Genomic DNA, 15,364 nt, shown 5'->3' with positions numbered 1-15,364 from the left:
CTTTAAAATCGGCGTCAATACCTTCTATTTTGAAGCGGAATTATTTTACATCATTTCTCAAAACACAGTCCAGGCGAATTACCGCGATACAAATACCTGTTTCTTGGTGATCAGTAACCTCGCTAGACTGTCGACATCAAAACACCCCTATTATTTTCTTAATACTAAAATGGCCTTAAATAACCCAACTGCTGGTCAAGAATACGACGAAATCAAGGGAGATGAAGAACATATTCTTCTTCTGCCAGGGGGCAGACAATTGGCTTACACTCACAACGGTCCTACCACTTCCCGAACTGTTGTCATATTCTTCGTCGGAATTATGAGTGTCGGCACATCTGCTCACGTCCCTGAGCCGTTCCGTGAGAAACAGGCTCTTTGGATCTCCCCAACACTCTCAGGCATGGGAAATTCAAGCAATCGCGATCACTCAGTGCCGTACTATATCACTTTGGCTAATGATATGAATGCACTTCTGAGTCACTTTTATCCCACCGGAGACTTCGATGCTCTATATCTTGCAGGTGGTTCATATGGCACTGTTCAAGCGCAAATGCTGTACGGGGCACCATATGATCTCTTTCCCTTTGGTCGAAAAATTGTCGGCTGTCTTTTGCTCAGCGGCTTCTCTCCGCTTAAGTACCATGTAGGATACGCAAAGAAAATTAATTGGCACAATTGGTTTTCTTTCGGGCCACCAACGAGAATTATCCCATTCCGTTTACTACAGCATCTGTTCAAGATTGCCATTGGATCTAAGCTGCACTCTGTCGACGGCGCAACGCAGTTTCTGAAAGAAGCGATATTCAACAAGATGGATGATGAGGAGAAACAAATATTTGACGATTGGCTGCAAAAGAACGACTTCACAGAACATATGGTTATTAGCGAAATGGCAGAACGCACGGTCAAATGCTGCAGCAACTGGGCTGGTTTCATGGAAGTATCCGACATCATTCATTCTGACTGGGGATTTGATCCCCGTACTTTGGACGCAGAGCACTCTTCAAAGCCCGTGTTGGTTGTGGGATCTAAGAAGGACTACATCGGAGGAGGGACTAATGATTGGCTTGTAGCCAACTATAAATGTGCGAGGCTCAGGTTGTTGCCTGGAGGCCACATATCATCATTGTTTTTCATGGATGAGATATCCAAGGAGATGATTGACGACGGGCATGTAAAAAGAATGAACCGAATAAATTCAGTGTTTACGCCGCTCCAAAACCCTGTGCCTTGCCGGAAATAGTCTACCACCTTTTTCCATAGTTGTAACATATTAATACTACACCTTTGTTAAGCTCACATAAACATCCGCCGAGTAGACCGAACAGCCGGTGAGAAGCCCGGCTTCGGACGGCTCGCTCCAAAATCGTGATTTTGCCATCTCACCGACGGTGCACAGAAGATGTACTGTGTATGAGGCTGACAAATGCGGATGTATGTCACCCATCTTCTTGAGCTTGCCTGCAGTTAGCCTAGTTGAGCCAGCCACAGTTGGATTGCTAGACTGTTTTTGTGAGGTTAGTTCGAGGGCCGTGTAAGACGATTAGTGGCACAGACGTATTTACCCAACCAACAAGATGAAAGGGATCACGGTCAGTTGGGCATTGTTTGCGCGAAATAGCCTCTGCTAGACTCGTGGTGGGCTGATTTCGCTTTCTCGCTAACTTGTCATTTATCTAGCAAAAGAGTCTCCACTTGATGCATTTCACACAATGAGTGTAGTAGTAAAATATGCACACTGTCCCTTCACATGCGGAACTTTCCATCTCTTGCCGGCCTCGTGTTTCCTGATTGCCTGGGGTAATTATGTTCATGCCAATATCTCGGCCATCATCTATAGAGCACACAGAAGCTCAGCCAAAGGTGCCATTAGACGTAGAGAATGGAAACCTGGCGGCGTGTATGACTTCTGAGGTAAAGCGTTAAGGGTTAGGTCACTCGAACATGGGATGAATCGATCACAAGGATTGAGCAGTCAAAGTATTTATATGATTTGAAATATGCGCTGGATCTAAGCGCAATATGTATTCAAGCCTGTCGTGTCAAACGAGTGTAGGCAGGTTCTATAAAAGTTTGTACAAGAATGTTTGTAATGATATATCGTTGGACAATTTATATACGGATGAAAGAAGGACCATATATAAATCTCAATAACAAAAGGAAACGCAACCTCTCTAAGTCATGCTTATGAGATATCAAGCCATTTAGTGGCAGGTGCTGGTAGCAAGGGTCCAGCCAGTGAGACGGTTAGCGACGTCAGAAGCGTAGCAAGCAGTGCTACCCAGGCCGTTGTCGAGGTTGGTGTAATCAGCAGATCCGCTGTTGTACAGACGAGATGCGGCATAGTAGGCCTGGCTACCCTTGTTGCCAACCTTGCCCTCAGCCTGGGACAGAAGCTTCTCAAGGCCAGGGCCCTCGGATGTGCCAGCAACACCGTCGTTGATCATGAGGCTGATGGTGGATGAGGGGCAGGGGCTGATGCCGAAGCAGCTACCGGCTCCGTTGTGGGACTGCATGAGACCGGGGTTGGTGACACCGTTGTTGGTGGTAGGAACACGGACGCAGCCCTTGCTCTCCTGCATCATGATGGCGAGGATGAAGCGCTCATCGACACCAGTGGACTTGGCAGTGGACTTGATGGCATTGGCGATATCCTGGATCTCGGAATCAGAGTCATCACCGACCCAGCCGTTCCAGACGCAAGACTTCTGCATGAGGGGAACGTTGGCATCCCAGAGCTCATCCCAGGTGCCCCAGGCATCCTGTGAAGGCCAGCCAGCGGCGGAAGATCCGTCACCCTGGTAGAAAGTGTACTTGTCTGCGATGCCACGCTTGGTTGCGCTGCTGGTAGCGGGAAGGGCAGAGCCGACGGCGGCAAGGCCGGTAACAATGATGGCAATGTTGGCGAACATTTTGAAGTGTTGATTGAGATATATATGGAAGAAAAGGAGAGAATGGACTATTTGAGACCAAGGGTATCAATGGTTGAATTTAGAAAGAAAGGAGTGTTTGAAGGAAAGTGTTGAAGTAAAGGAATGGAAGTAGAATGTCTTGATGAAGGAAAAGAAAAACAATCTGGAAAGAGGAAATTGCTCTGCTTTTTATACATGAATCCATCTCTATTGATGCCTACATTTTCCTAGCGGAAAATGTCGTCCAAGCACGATCCGTACTGAAGCAGGAAGGCAAACGCCATCTTTTAGAACAAGAAAAGAAGAAAAAATTCTCTCAAGATGGCAAATAGAAGCGCCGAGAGGGAAACTGCAGTAACAATGAGAAGGCCGATATGCGAAGAGCGACACCGAAGGCCATGCCCCGGCATAAACCCATAAACCCCTTGGTAGCGTCGGGGGCCAATCTAAAAACGCCACCCCAAGGGTCCTTTCCCAAACGAAGGTCCGGCTTGCAGCCGACTCGTTGGCAGTGGATACAAAGGATCCTTGTAGCGTCAAATCCACGTGGGATGAAAGGGGAAAATGTCGCAATCACCCGCTGTCAATTGTCATGGAACATCTGTTCGTGATTCTACCGCAGCTTCGACGAGCCGTGTAAGTCAACCTTCTGCACATACCTCCCCCATGCTGAACATCTTTGCTCCGAGAGATTTCCCTTTTCTGAAATTCCTCACTGTTCTATCGAGATTTGAAAACCCGAAAAACTATGCAGTGATAGAGAGGGTTTTATTCATGACATTGTATATCCAATCTATACTAGTACCATGTCACCAACACCCAACACTGAATTGTTCCTGAACGGGGGTTTCAGAATCTTTCTGTGTCAACCTGTGCAGTGGCGTTTAGAAGGCGACTAGAATGGACAGGTGGATGCACAACTGGCGAATCGGTGTTGGTAAATCCCACAATCCTGCGCGAGGCGTCAACGTTCTCGAATTAGAGGCGCTCTCAGTCATTTGTTCCTGGCTAAATGGGCTCCCCTGATTTTTTTTCTCCGACACCAAACCGATGGGTAATCGGTCCTGGGTCGGGAACACGAATCGGGAACACGAATCATGCATTTTCATTGTGAGCGAGTCATCCATTCAACTAGAAAAGTCCTGGAGGACAATGGTCGGCGATGGCGCCTTCTAGATGGAGAAGTAGTCAGGGGAAGTTTGGCGCCTCGAACTGGAAAGATAGTTACGCCCTTCTATGGCATCACAAAGATGACTACACTGTTCACTCGAGAAAGTTATTCGTTGGGATACAAACTAAAAGAATTCTCAGCTTACTCTGTGTGAGTTCAGATGGTTCAAAGGCCTGGATGGGATGAAAGTTTTCGGCTTATTAGCCCCGGATTGAGAGGGTCTTCTCAGATTCGGGAATTTCTTACCCATACTGGGGTAGAGAGCGGACCGAAGGTGCCGGAGTAGCTAATGCAGCGAGGCCCGAGGCCGCCCTCGTATTCACGAAGATCATACAGGGAACCTCTTTGTAAAGAATCCGGGGTAGGGAGCACGAAATCGACCATCGTTACAGATTCTCGGGAGATCGCGTTCCTTACCGTTGTTAGACGATGCAATATCAACTCGAACCACTTCTTTCCACTTTCATCGCAACTTATTGACGATATCATCGATTATGACAGATTATACTGGCAACACGCGCTTGACAACACCCACCAGGCATATCCGGAATTCCGACGTTGCCACACCACATGGAAAATTTTCCACTCCTACATCATTGTTCGCGTGACGAAGTAGACCAGAACTGGCACTCGTTTTTGCATAACTCCATTCATTGAGAGCAATTTTTTTCCGAGTCCTATTGAACCATTTGGCGACTTGACAGGCGCCCCGTGGCGTTTGCCCCTGGCCAGTTTTGCCCGAAGCAGAGACATCATGTCTTGCGTGTCTCCTTATTCGGCAGCACCGTTTACAGTGTCAACGCCACTCGAGCAGCGCCTTCCAAGGGCGGTTATCCAGGGCGGTAAAATTGAAGTGAGGCCTCTTAAGCGCGACTAGTATGGGCGTACTGTACGGAGCCCAGAAAATTTCGAAGCCATCGAGAAGACGAGGAGACGGAGTGAATAGCCATTTCCGAATACAGTAATCGACCCCGAGAAGTTTTACACACAAAAGACCTACAGTACGTGTTCCGTTAAATACGGTATGCGGAGCCTTTTCCAGTATTGGGCCAACCATCCGCCATTGTTGCCTCCCATTCGCTAGTGTGTCCCATTTTACTGATGAAAGGTAAATATGCTATAAATCTTTTCAGAATGTCACTCGGCGGATGAACGGAATCACTCAAGACTGGAATCAAGTTGAGCAAAGGGATGGAAGAGGCGACCAAACTTGGCGAAGATAGAGAAATACCGGTTGCAAATGCCGACCCGAAGTAAATCCGAACGTATATCCAATCATATAACAGAATTAGGCGTCTGCAAGATATCATCATGGAATGGATTATTAATCCCAATACAAAATCACCAGTATGGTATGCTGCATTTCTCTCTTCAAGGCAAATAGGTAACTTACTACTCTGCTTCTTCTTCACCTTCACTTAAAAATAAATAAATAAATTATCCACCGATCTCTCGTTATTTTCTTTCTTGCATATACACTGAGAATATCACTTTGGACTCTTCCCTCAGAAGTGATAACATGTGCTTATGCTACCGCCATCTCCCAGTATAGGGTATCAACTTTCACATTCACTAATGCGCCAGTCTTCAAATTACGGATGTTGACGCATGCAAATGCGCATCAAAAATGTCGGGAAGATGGGTGTCATGCGTCGCGAGTTGCGTTTCAAAGACTATGACATGAAATACCAAACTCCTCAGCAGCATTGCTTCTTTTTTGTTGGCACTAATAGAGTCCAGACAGAGTTATGTCATTATGGCATCTACTTCTTTCGTTACTACAGCGTTAAGAAAGAGACAACAAAATAGAAGGATTTCAGTTTCAGCGGAGATGCTAATAGCTGAAAGCATCTTGATCATTTACTTTCGTCTCATCAGATCTTTGTCGTTCCCCCCCCCCCCCCCCCCCCCCAATTCTTTTGCTCTCTACTTTAACAATTGTTCAGCTGAATCAATAGTCATGGCACGCTTGCGGGTTTAACTCCGCAGCATGGTCGCCGCTCGGCATCACTGACACACAAAATCAATTGCGGACATCAGGCTGCATACAATTACTCCAAATGATAATCATGATGCTCCTTTCCCCGTGTTAACATGGAGTTATTTTGTCGTTTTCCTAACGTCTGCGCTTCCAACTTCAAGTGATCCGCATCAAGCTTATTAGAGTCCGCATCCAGAAAGAGTAAAAGCGGCTGACAGCTGACAATTTTTAACGAAAAGAGGTTTAGTGACCAGGAGGCGGCGCATCTCGAAAATACACAAACTCCGCCCCTTCTGTTGTTTCTTGGGGTAATTCCCACTATTTTCAAGACATACCGAGGCCTCATCGCTCTTCTAAGTAGCATTCAATGACACAACATGGAATCCGGAACTCATCTTAACCCCGACAATGCGGTTCAGGGGATGCGGAGGGATTGAATTATTGAATTGGTCCTTGGCTTATTGGAAGATCCCAATGACGAAACAAGGAGCATCTATATGTATATATGGGACTCTTCCTCTTCTCTTCTAGATCTCTTGATATCGGCAACTAGAAACATCTTAGTATTGTATAAGATTTTAAATAATCCGCCATGAAATCCACACTGTCGTTCTTGTCTTGGCTAGCTTTGGCCAAAGGCGCTACCGTTCATCAGCAACCGCTACCAACGGTAGACCTTGGATATCAGGTCCACCGAGCAATCTCATTCGATGTAAGACTTGAAAATAGCGTTGTACGTGGCGGGAGCGTTGCTGACCATCCTTCTAGGAAACCATCAAAGCTTACAACTTCACAAACATTCCCTTTGCCGAGCCTCCCCTAGGTTCTCTTAGATTCAACGCGCCAGTTCCACCCAAAGGACGTAAATCGGGCATTCAAGACGGAAGCGTTGGCAAAGTTTGCCCACAGGCGTTTCCCAATTGGCTGGCAATGTCCTCAGTATTCACTACGGCTTTTGCTGCGAACCAGACGTCATCATTCAACGTGACACAAACACAAGAGTTGCTCTCTCAACTACCACCGCAGGCGCCTGATGGTCGGACTACAGAAGATTGTCTTGTTCTAGACGTTTTGGTCCCACAAAAGGTGTTCAATGAGAAGCGTAGTAAGGCTAGCAAAGGAGCCCCGGTTTTGGTATGGATATATGTGAGTAGCACTGCCGTTATGTGATCCTTTAAAAGAGATATTAGACTGACACTTTGACTAGGGGGGTGGATATATCCTTGGGGATAAGACAATGATGGGGGTCCCAAATGGTGTCATGGCCGCAACTCAAACAAAAGGTAGCGACGGCGCCATCTGGGTGGCTATGAATTACCGTCTTGGCGCTTTTGGATTTCTCTCTGGCCCCACGTTTCTGGAGCAAGGTGGCGTTGCGAACGCTGGGCTTTTAGACCAGAGACTTGCACTTGAATGGGTTCAGAAGAATATCCACTTGTTCGGAGGCGATCCCGATAATGTAACTGTTATGGGTGTTTCTGCTGGTGGCGGATCGATCATGCACCAAATCACGGCCTATGGTGGGCAAAAGCCTGCTCCCTTCCGTCGAGCTATCCCCCAATCGGCCGGTCTTGTCCCAGTACCTGGAAATAAGAAAGCAGAGCAGGCGTTCGATGGGTTCCTCGAGCTTCTTAACGTTACGACGCTGGCTGAAGCACGGGCCTTGTCTTCGGAGAAACTGATAGCTGCGAATGCGAAGCAAGTCAGCACTGCTCCCTATGGCGGATTTGTACACGGCCCAACGGTTGACGGATCTTTTGTGCCGGGAATGCCCTCGAAGTTGTTTCTCCAAGGCTCGTATGCCAAGGATATAGAGATCATTTCCACTTTCAACGCCAATGAGGGAGTTCTCTTTACGGACCCTGCTGCCTATAACGACGAGACGCTATTCAGGAAGCAGATTCAAGACATCTTCACCACGTTGTCAAGCGATGATGCCGATTTTATCTTTGAGACGCTTTACCCTACCAAATATGATGGATCTATGCCGTACACTAATTCCTTGGGCCGAGCGCAGCTAGTCATTGCTGAAGCTTCAATTTTTTGCAACCAAAACTCAATGGTCAAGGCCGCACAAAAACAAGGCGTGGCTGCATTCGCGTTTCAAAACTCCATCTGGCCAGCAATCCATGGGTCTGACCAACGTTATCTTTTCCCTTCAGGGCCGACGACACCTGCGAACGCCCAAGTTTCGACCGTTATGTGGGATATCATTGCTGGATTTGTCAACAATGGCTCTCCGATCAAACCCCCAGTTCACAGCGCCTCGATTCCTGCATACGGGAAGAGTGACTCTATTTTGAACTTGCTAGATAATGCTTACTCAGTTATTCGCGACCCAACCACAAACGCAAGATGCGATTGGTGGCAAAAGGCCCTGTACTACTGATCGATCTTTTATGCTTATGCTGGAGTAGATATCCAGCATCCTATTTACTCCAGTGCCAAGTGCCAAAACAAGAAGGAAGCGCCTTTTGTCTGACATGCATTGAGCCACGGCAAAAAGAGTTGGTTACGAGCTAGGCATCATTTAATAGCTGGGTAGATATCCAAACTCTGGAGGCTTCCCTCTTTTCTGAGGCACTTGAACCTGGCGCAATAGAAAACAGTGTATTTTTTACTTTGTATCTCATGTTTTTCTTCTTTGGTTTACTATAGATCTGAGTTTAGGGTAGCGGTGAATTAATATGTCTTTTTATGCATAAGGCTGCGAACCACTTTATCTAACCTCAGAATCATCGACAGGGAAGAGAGCTACCCTCTCCTTTTCCCGCTTCGGCAACTCGTCTATGTCTAGTGACGATGCCCCACGTAACTGAAGTTCGAGATCTCTCAGTTCTTGTAAGAATCCCGGATTGGGCGATGCCTGTGGACGAGCCCGAACAATCTGACCCAGCGCCGCTCTCAATGACTTGTTGTGATGCTTCATCAGGTATGCCGTAACTATTGCCGGAGAGCGTGATATACCGGCAGAGCAGTGTACCAATATCCTTCCCGTGCCGTTGTTTGACTGCAACGCCGCCTCGATGATTTCGCAAGCAGTGTCACAAATCTTGGCAATTGACGAAGACGGAGAGTCGGTGATGCTTACGCGGTCGTAAACAACTCCTGGGACCTTACTTGACGGGCTAGCGCCAATGCTCAAGACATGCGATATTGAGTTTGTCTGCAGCAATTGGACAGATGAGGCTGCAGAGACCGGCCCGATAAAAATAGATGGAGGGAACACCAGTGAAGTGGAGTTGTGTTTCTCTCGCTTGCCCATCTCGAGAAGTTACCAAGCAACACGAAAGAGGACAATCGTCATTGCCGATTGTGGTGAAATGCCAGGCTCAAAACGAGGCAAAGGCTCAAACTCAGGATCAGGTGCGCAATGCATTCAAAATATGACACGCATCCATGCATCAAAGACTGTATGTACGTGCATGTAAAGCCGTGAATAGCCGGTACTATAGTCTTCTGCTTCCACTCTTTCAGAAACCAAGTTGAGTAACAGGTGCGCTTCACGACCCGGAGATTTCTCGAATCTGCGAATGAGTATGCTTATTCCAGAATTAAGCTGGCATTTGCCGATGTTCTCTGCCTACAACCTAGGCTGAGTCGGCCCAAGGTTACCATGGTCCAATCACCTTCAAGCTTTCAAGCTAGAAATGGACCCAAGGACTAGCAATGCCACGGAAACATGTCCGGACTTTAAACAGTAATTATGCCTCACCGTCTTTATCTAGATTTGAACTAAACTCTTGATGTAACATCCGTCCAAAGACTGACAGGCGGGAAGGAGTTCTTTGAGCTCCACCGAAGGATTCTGTCACCCTGCGGATGTAGCGGCCAAGGCGGCTTCTCATCTTGGCATGGAGATCATGGTCAGGGGCCCTAACAGAGCATTCGCTGGCTGTTCCTAAAGGAAACTGACTCGCAGCTTGTTTTCCGTGAGCCTAGGCCAGAAGCACATTAATTAACATGTAACAGGCTACTCCCCCACTTCGGAGTCGAATTAACTCTACGGAAGATATCTGATGAATCGCATGAATCTCAATATACGCTAGTTGATCCTATCTACTAATAGGGGAACACCTGCGCTCTTAGTAGGGAGTCTATGACATTTCCGTGTCGGAAAAGGCGAATCATCAACATCCAGAGAGCTTGCTGCTTCACTTGTTGTGTGTCCGTAATATCCCGTACACCAACTGTTATGCATGCATGCACAGCCTCTGAACAGGCTGCTCGTGAATGTTTCTTCTTTTGCACTGCCTATGCAGAGCTGGTTCGATGAAAGAGTAAGAACGGAAACCCATTTTAGCTGACTGCAGCAGTTCCTAGCCAATCATTTCAGTCCTTGACATGAGGCTACAGCTACCATGTATGCATACAACCTTGGGCTCGTATTACCGCAACAACATAAGGTAGCATTTGGCTCATACCACCTTGTTTTTGTAGCTTCCAACCGTAGCTTAGCTTTGGCCTTTCATTGCTCGGTTCTTTCGCTTTACAATGTGGGCAGCGGTACAAACAAGCACCGGATCGGAACCAAGTAGCTAGCCAGGGGCGCAGAATCTGGGGGTTGAAAATCCACAAATCATCGTCGCCCGGAAGCATTCCAGGCTCTCCGTCTCCATTTCCTAAACAAGAAGCTGAAGCAATCAAGAGCCAGCCACGTCAGAATAGTGGCGCTCAACAATGATTCATTGCTTTATTCTAGGACCTTTCCTTTTTCTTTACGTATCATTGCCAAGGAAACTCGTTGCTAGTGTGAGGAGGAACTATGCTATCGGTCCGTCGATCCAATGATGGGGTACCAGGATCCGGTTGTCGTACTATGCGACTTCCACTTCGATCGGATCAGGAGATGGCCTGAGATCAAGAGGCATCTGAAGAGAGATAAAAGGCGCCTGCCGCTCCATCTTGCTTCTTTTCTGGTTCTTCCATATCACAAGTCACTTGTACTCAATCATTCTCAACAGTTTGACCAAAACCGCCACCATGAAGTCCGTCGCCGCCATCATCACCACCGCCGTCCTCGCCGGCTTCAGCCAGGCTTGCTCAACTCCCGGCAACTACATCGTTACCTTCTACGGATACCCCGACAACTCTCCTGTAAGTCTTACCTTTTGATCTAGTATTTACATCTGTCTAATGCTCCTATAGCCCGGTCCCGCCACTGCTCTTAACTGCGGAGGCCGCAACGGCAAGGCTGGTGGTACCGGAACCTACGCCGATCCTATTACCATCGCCACTGCTCCTGGCGAGCTGAACAACTGCGAGATTGTTTACCTTCCTCTGTTGACCAAGTATGGTCGTGTTGAGGACACCTGCGCGCAGTGCACCACTGATTGGAACAATGGCCAGCCTCACATTGATATCTGGACTGGCTCCAACTCCGTCAACGGTGGCCAGAACCAGATCAATTGCGAGAACAGCCTGACTTTCGGTGGTCGCTACTCCATCGTCCGCAACCCTCCCACCAACTACGGTGTTGACAGTATGCTTCTCGCTCACGCTCCTTTCAATTGCTAAAATGACTAACTGTTCTACTAGCCACCCCTCTTTTCGTTGCTCCCAACACTTGCAACACCAACCACGTCTACCCCAGCAACCCTGCCCACTGCTAAATTAGCACTCAGCAGACTTGTATATAGCTACGTGTTTTCACTTTCGCCTGATGATAATGATTAGCTATCCTTGGTTGACTCCTGCAGCGAGTTTGCTTTGAGAGATGCTTGAACGTATATAGCCGATTGATGATTCTTGTAAATAAAATGGATTATGATCTCCTACACTTCGAATTCCTCGTAAATCCTTTTGACTTGATGCAGTTGAGCTATCCTCATTTATCCCCGAGAGAATCGTAGTAGAGATCTATCCTCGTTTTAGGCACACTCTTTGACTGATTTGCAAGAATTGTATCCAAAGCCTTGACGAGAGTATCCTCTAAAGATGTAAATCCTTCCTCCTTGCCCATCTTCTTCAGCACTTCGATACTGCGCTCATTATCCACCTCGCCGGCGTCCACAACTGGCTCGTCAACTGACTTCAGCTTAACCTTGTCTGGATACCGCCTATGAATGATCTCAAGTATCTGTGTCCACGAATATTTCCCTGCGAATGCCAGCAGACGTTCGCCATGTACATCATCGAGTGTTAAAGCGCCCAAGTGCAGCAGTGCCGTATCCTCAACGTCAACGTACCACTGAGGGGGTAGAATTGATGGTGCGGCAGGATAGCCTTTAACGGCAGCATCAATCACTGCCGAAGTACTGCGATAGCTCATGTTCTCAGGGGATATGGCGGTGCCAAAGTTCACATTCGGCACGACTGTGTTGAAGGAGAAAGCAGGCTTATGTTCGCGCATCCAAGCAAATGCCTCTTGCTCACCGCGGGCCTTAGAAGCTCCATAGAGGACAATTCCGTGCCAGCGGGGGTTGCTTTCACCATTCCACGGATTGACCGTTTGCTCAATGGCTGCAGTATTCCAGGTAGTTGGGCCAATCTTATAAGGAGTGCCGGTTGTGGGGAGGGCGCACGCAGCCAGAGACGATGTTATCACCACACTTTTGACACTGGACTCTTTGGCAGCGGCCCTTAGAAGTTGCAAATTGGATTTGATCGTGTTTTCGATGATGGCGTGGTTTTGCGGGTTCATATCCATGTTCATAGCGATATGTGCAACGCCATCCACACCTTCAATTGCCTTGTCGAAAGCGCCGGGGGCATTAAGATCAGGCACCTCAATAAGTTCGAACTTGGGACCGAAATACTCCTTCATCCAGGCATTCGAGGCAACGGAGCGGACAGTGCCACGAACACGGTAGCCGCGTTGCAAGAAAACTTGGACAGTGACGCTCCCAATGTAGCCGCTAGCCCCGGTAACGAGAATTAGGCCTCCCGGTGGAACTGAAGACATTGTTGGATTCGAATTGATACGATATGTCAAAGATTTTGATAGAAGAGAGGGAGATAGAAATCGAGATGATGGAGTTGACAGCGACAGACGCATTTTATATACACAAGATGGGAAGTAAAGTGCTCGTCGACAAGCAATCAAGGTCCAGGCGCAGTAGCACACTCCTTGATTGCGTGAAACAGAAACTTCTACATTGACACTCCTTCTTGGATCCATTTACTCGGTTGCGATACGATCCCATCTTGCGGTCGTTTTACTCGTTTACCCCATTCGGTAACCATCCGGTCCACAGTCCGGCTTCCGGCCACTCAAGGCGGCATCGCATTCCCGATTCGGAATGCGAGGAATTCGTTCGGCTCAGCCCCGCCGAGATGGTCGAATCTAAGGCTCACTTCTGCTCCACTTGATGACTGGGTAAAATCGTTACTCCCTTCTCAATCTCCTGGTCATCACCTCGTTTTCTCGTTCTCTCATACACGTCAATCCAACTATTTTCAGTATCCAATGTCTAATAGCACATCACCTGCCCTCTTTGCCAACACCATCCTGGTATCTCGAGATGCGGGCCAAGCTCCAACAGTCCAGACCATCGGAGTCATGGGCCAGGCTCGCAAGAAGCGCCCCCATAACAAAAGCCGACGAGGGTGTGTCGCATGCAAACGACGGAGGGTCAAGGTATGTTGTTGCGGTGCGTTTCTGATGAATGCCACAAGACCTCTAATAGTTTAGTGTGATGAACGTGTCCCATGCTCCAGCTGTGTTAAGCGCAACATCAGCTGCCTGCCACCGTTCCATCAACATGTTGTTGCCCCAAGTCTCTCTATACCTAGTGCCCATTTCCAGATGGACATGGATCCTCAAATAAGCCTCTTGCATCTCGAGCTATTCCACCACTGGGATAAAGAGACTAGATCAACGCTCACGTTTCCCCAAATCTGGCCCGTTGTCATGCAGCGGGCTTTTAACGTAATAGCGCCTCATCCGGGGCAGCAAGGCACATGCTAACTTGTTATAGGAGGACTTTATCATGTCCGCCATCTTATGCGTTGCCGCTATGCATCTCACGACCCTTTGCCCGCAGAGCACAAAGTACTCGCATGCGTCAATACAGCTAATGGCCAAGACAGTTCAGCACTTTCGGAAAAATCTATCGCGCCCTTTCACCAGAGATAACTGCGAAGCACTAATGGGGACAGCCCTTCTCATCAACTACATATCATGGTTTGACCTTGGCTTTCTAGACGGAGAAAAGGGTATCGACTCCGAAGCGAGGCTGGATCTTGCCCAGGATCAACTGTTTCTTCTTAGCCCAGGTATCGTCCAGGTGTGGTTTCAGGCCATGCCTGTCTTCATCGATGAGGGAAGCGTCTTTACTCAAATGATAAACCAGAATCCAAGGCTCACCATTGAAGAGGCCTTGGTCAGACGAGGTGAGGATCCAGCACGCTTTGTAGAGCCGTTTATGAAAATCTGGGACGATCCGCGCTATCAGACCTGGGGCTGCACAGCTACTGAGACAACCGTCTGTGGGCCTACGTCTTATGCTTGGCGTCTTCTTCTCGGGCTGGAGACGGAACTGTCATGTCGTAGTTCTCTGCCCCGTGTGCCGCTGCCATCATCGGAAGGTCGTGATGAAAAGAATGATGAAAAGAAAAAAATGGTCTACATCAGGGACGCTGTTATAAGAATTACTACCAATTATACTTCGGTCGACGAACCTGATACATCACTCCCTTTAGAATCCCAGTCGGCTCGCTCGTCATTTGAAAACATCATACGCCGTATTTCACCTCTCCTGTGCTGCGCATCTCTCAAAACGGCGTCAGGCACACCACCACCCTCCGACATTGTGCCTCAAGACGCAGATATTGAACAGCTGTTCTATGGATTTCCGATTCTCTGTTGCGGACCATTTGCCAAACTGATGATGAGGGGAGACTCACGGGCTCTCGTCTTTCTCTTTCACTTTTACCGCGCTGCACGTGTATTGCTAGCTCCGAAAAGATGTTGGTGGGCGTCTATCAGGAGTGATGTTATGGAACAGCTGATATTAACGGAGCTGAAGTCACGTCAACTTGATGTGTGCCTGCGGAGTTAGGGCTACGGAAGGAGTTAATTGTAACTAGGTCTGTTCGTTATATGTCAGCGTCACGTTAGACTTTTAGCTGCCAGTCACAGGCTCAGCCGTCGTCTGTGTAGGCCAAGGAACTGCATTTAGGCTGTCAGCATGAGCAGGCCAGATGTGGAATCGCAGGCTTGGTAGGAGAAAGGGGGTATGGATAGCTATTTCCTTGTATTGAATTGATATCACCAGCTGGACTTCTGAAAGAGGGTCCCAGCTTCAGGCCTTGGAGACTTGGATGTAAGATGGGGACAATGAATTCAGGAAACTA

General features: G+C 48.0%; 7 protein-coding genes across 7 annotated transcripts; 4 read left to right on the top strand and 3 right to left on the bottom strand.

The window, feature by feature from the left end:
• Nucleotides 1-169: 169 nt before the first annotated feature.
• T069G_11480 (uncharacterized protein) lies at nucleotides 170-1,246 on the top strand (the record flags this gene model as incomplete). The annotated part of the gene is made up of 1 exon (XM_056178685.1): nucleotides 170-1,246. The coding sequence occupies one exon, from the start codon at nucleotides 170-172 to the stop codon at nucleotides 1,244-1,246; it is 1,077 nt and encodes a 358-aa protein (XP_056023559.1).
• Nucleotides 1,247-2,207: 961 nt separating this feature from the next.
• T069G_11479 (uncharacterized protein) lies at nucleotides 2,208-2,915 on the bottom strand (the record flags this gene model as incomplete). The annotated part of the gene is made up of 1 exon (XM_056178684.1): nucleotides 2,208-2,915. The coding sequence occupies one exon, from the start codon at nucleotides 2,913-2,915 to the stop codon at nucleotides 2,208-2,210; it is 708 nt and encodes a 235-aa protein (XP_056023558.1).
• A 3,744-nt stretch (nucleotides 2,916-6,659) lies between these two features.
• T069G_11478 (carboxylesterase family domain-containing protein) lies at nucleotides 6,660-8,456 on the top strand (the record flags this gene model as incomplete). Its single annotated transcript, XM_056178683.1, has 4 exons — nucleotides 6,660-6,779; nucleotides 6,836-7,006; nucleotides 7,094-7,213; nucleotides 7,275-8,456. 4 exons carry the CDS (start codon nucleotides 6,660-6,662, stop codon nucleotides 8,454-8,456), a joined length of 1,593 nt encoding a protein of 530 aa, XP_056023557.1.
• Nucleotides 8,457-8,786: 330 nt separating this feature from the next.
• On the bottom strand, nucleotides 8,787-9,332 carry T069G_11477 (dual specificity phosphatase, catalytic domain-containing protein; the record flags this gene model as incomplete). Its single annotated transcript, XM_056178682.1, has 1 exon — nucleotides 8,787-9,332. One exon carries the CDS (start codon nucleotides 9,330-9,332, stop codon nucleotides 8,787-8,789), a length of 546 nt encoding a protein of 181 aa, XP_056023556.1.
• Nucleotides 9,333-11,050: 1,718 nt separating this feature from the next.
• T069G_11476 (uncharacterized protein) lies at nucleotides 11,051-11,679 on the top strand (the record flags this gene model as incomplete). The annotated part of the gene is made up of 3 exons (XM_056178681.1): nucleotides 11,051-11,164; nucleotides 11,216-11,549; nucleotides 11,606-11,679. 3 exons carry the CDS (start codon nucleotides 11,051-11,053, stop codon nucleotides 11,677-11,679), a joined length of 522 nt encoding a protein of 173 aa, XP_056023555.1.
• Nucleotides 11,680-11,894: 215 nt separating this feature from the next.
• Nucleotides 11,895-12,971, bottom strand: T069G_11475 (NAD dependent epimerase/dehydratase family domain-containing protein; the record flags this gene model as incomplete). The annotated part of the gene is made up of 1 exon (XM_056178680.1): nucleotides 11,895-12,971. One exon carries the CDS (start codon nucleotides 12,969-12,971, stop codon nucleotides 11,895-11,897), a length of 1,077 nt encoding a protein of 358 aa, XP_056023554.1.
• A 504-nt stretch (nucleotides 12,972-13,475) lies between these two features.
• On the top strand, nucleotides 13,476-14,603 carry T069G_11474 (fungal zn(2)-Cys(6) binuclear cluster domain-containing protein; the record flags this gene model as incomplete). Its single annotated transcript, XM_056178679.1, has 4 exons — nucleotides 13,476-13,646; nucleotides 13,701-13,937; nucleotides 13,987-14,493; nucleotides 14,562-14,603. 4 exons carry the CDS (start codon nucleotides 13,476-13,478, stop codon nucleotides 14,601-14,603), a joined length of 957 nt encoding a protein of 318 aa, XP_056023553.1.
• Nucleotides 14,604-15,364: the final 761 nt, after the last annotated feature.

The sequence above is a fragment of the Trichoderma breve genome (assembly GCF_028502605.1).
Source record: "Trichoderma breve strain T069 chromosome 7 map unlocalized scaffold00008, whole genome shotgun sequence".
Taxonomy (NCBI): Eukaryota; Fungi; Ascomycota; class Sordariomycetes; order Hypocreales; family Hypocreaceae; genus Trichoderma; species Trichoderma breve.
Note: the sequence above shows the minus strand (reverse complement) of the source record. Positions and strands in the feature narration are given on the sequence as shown.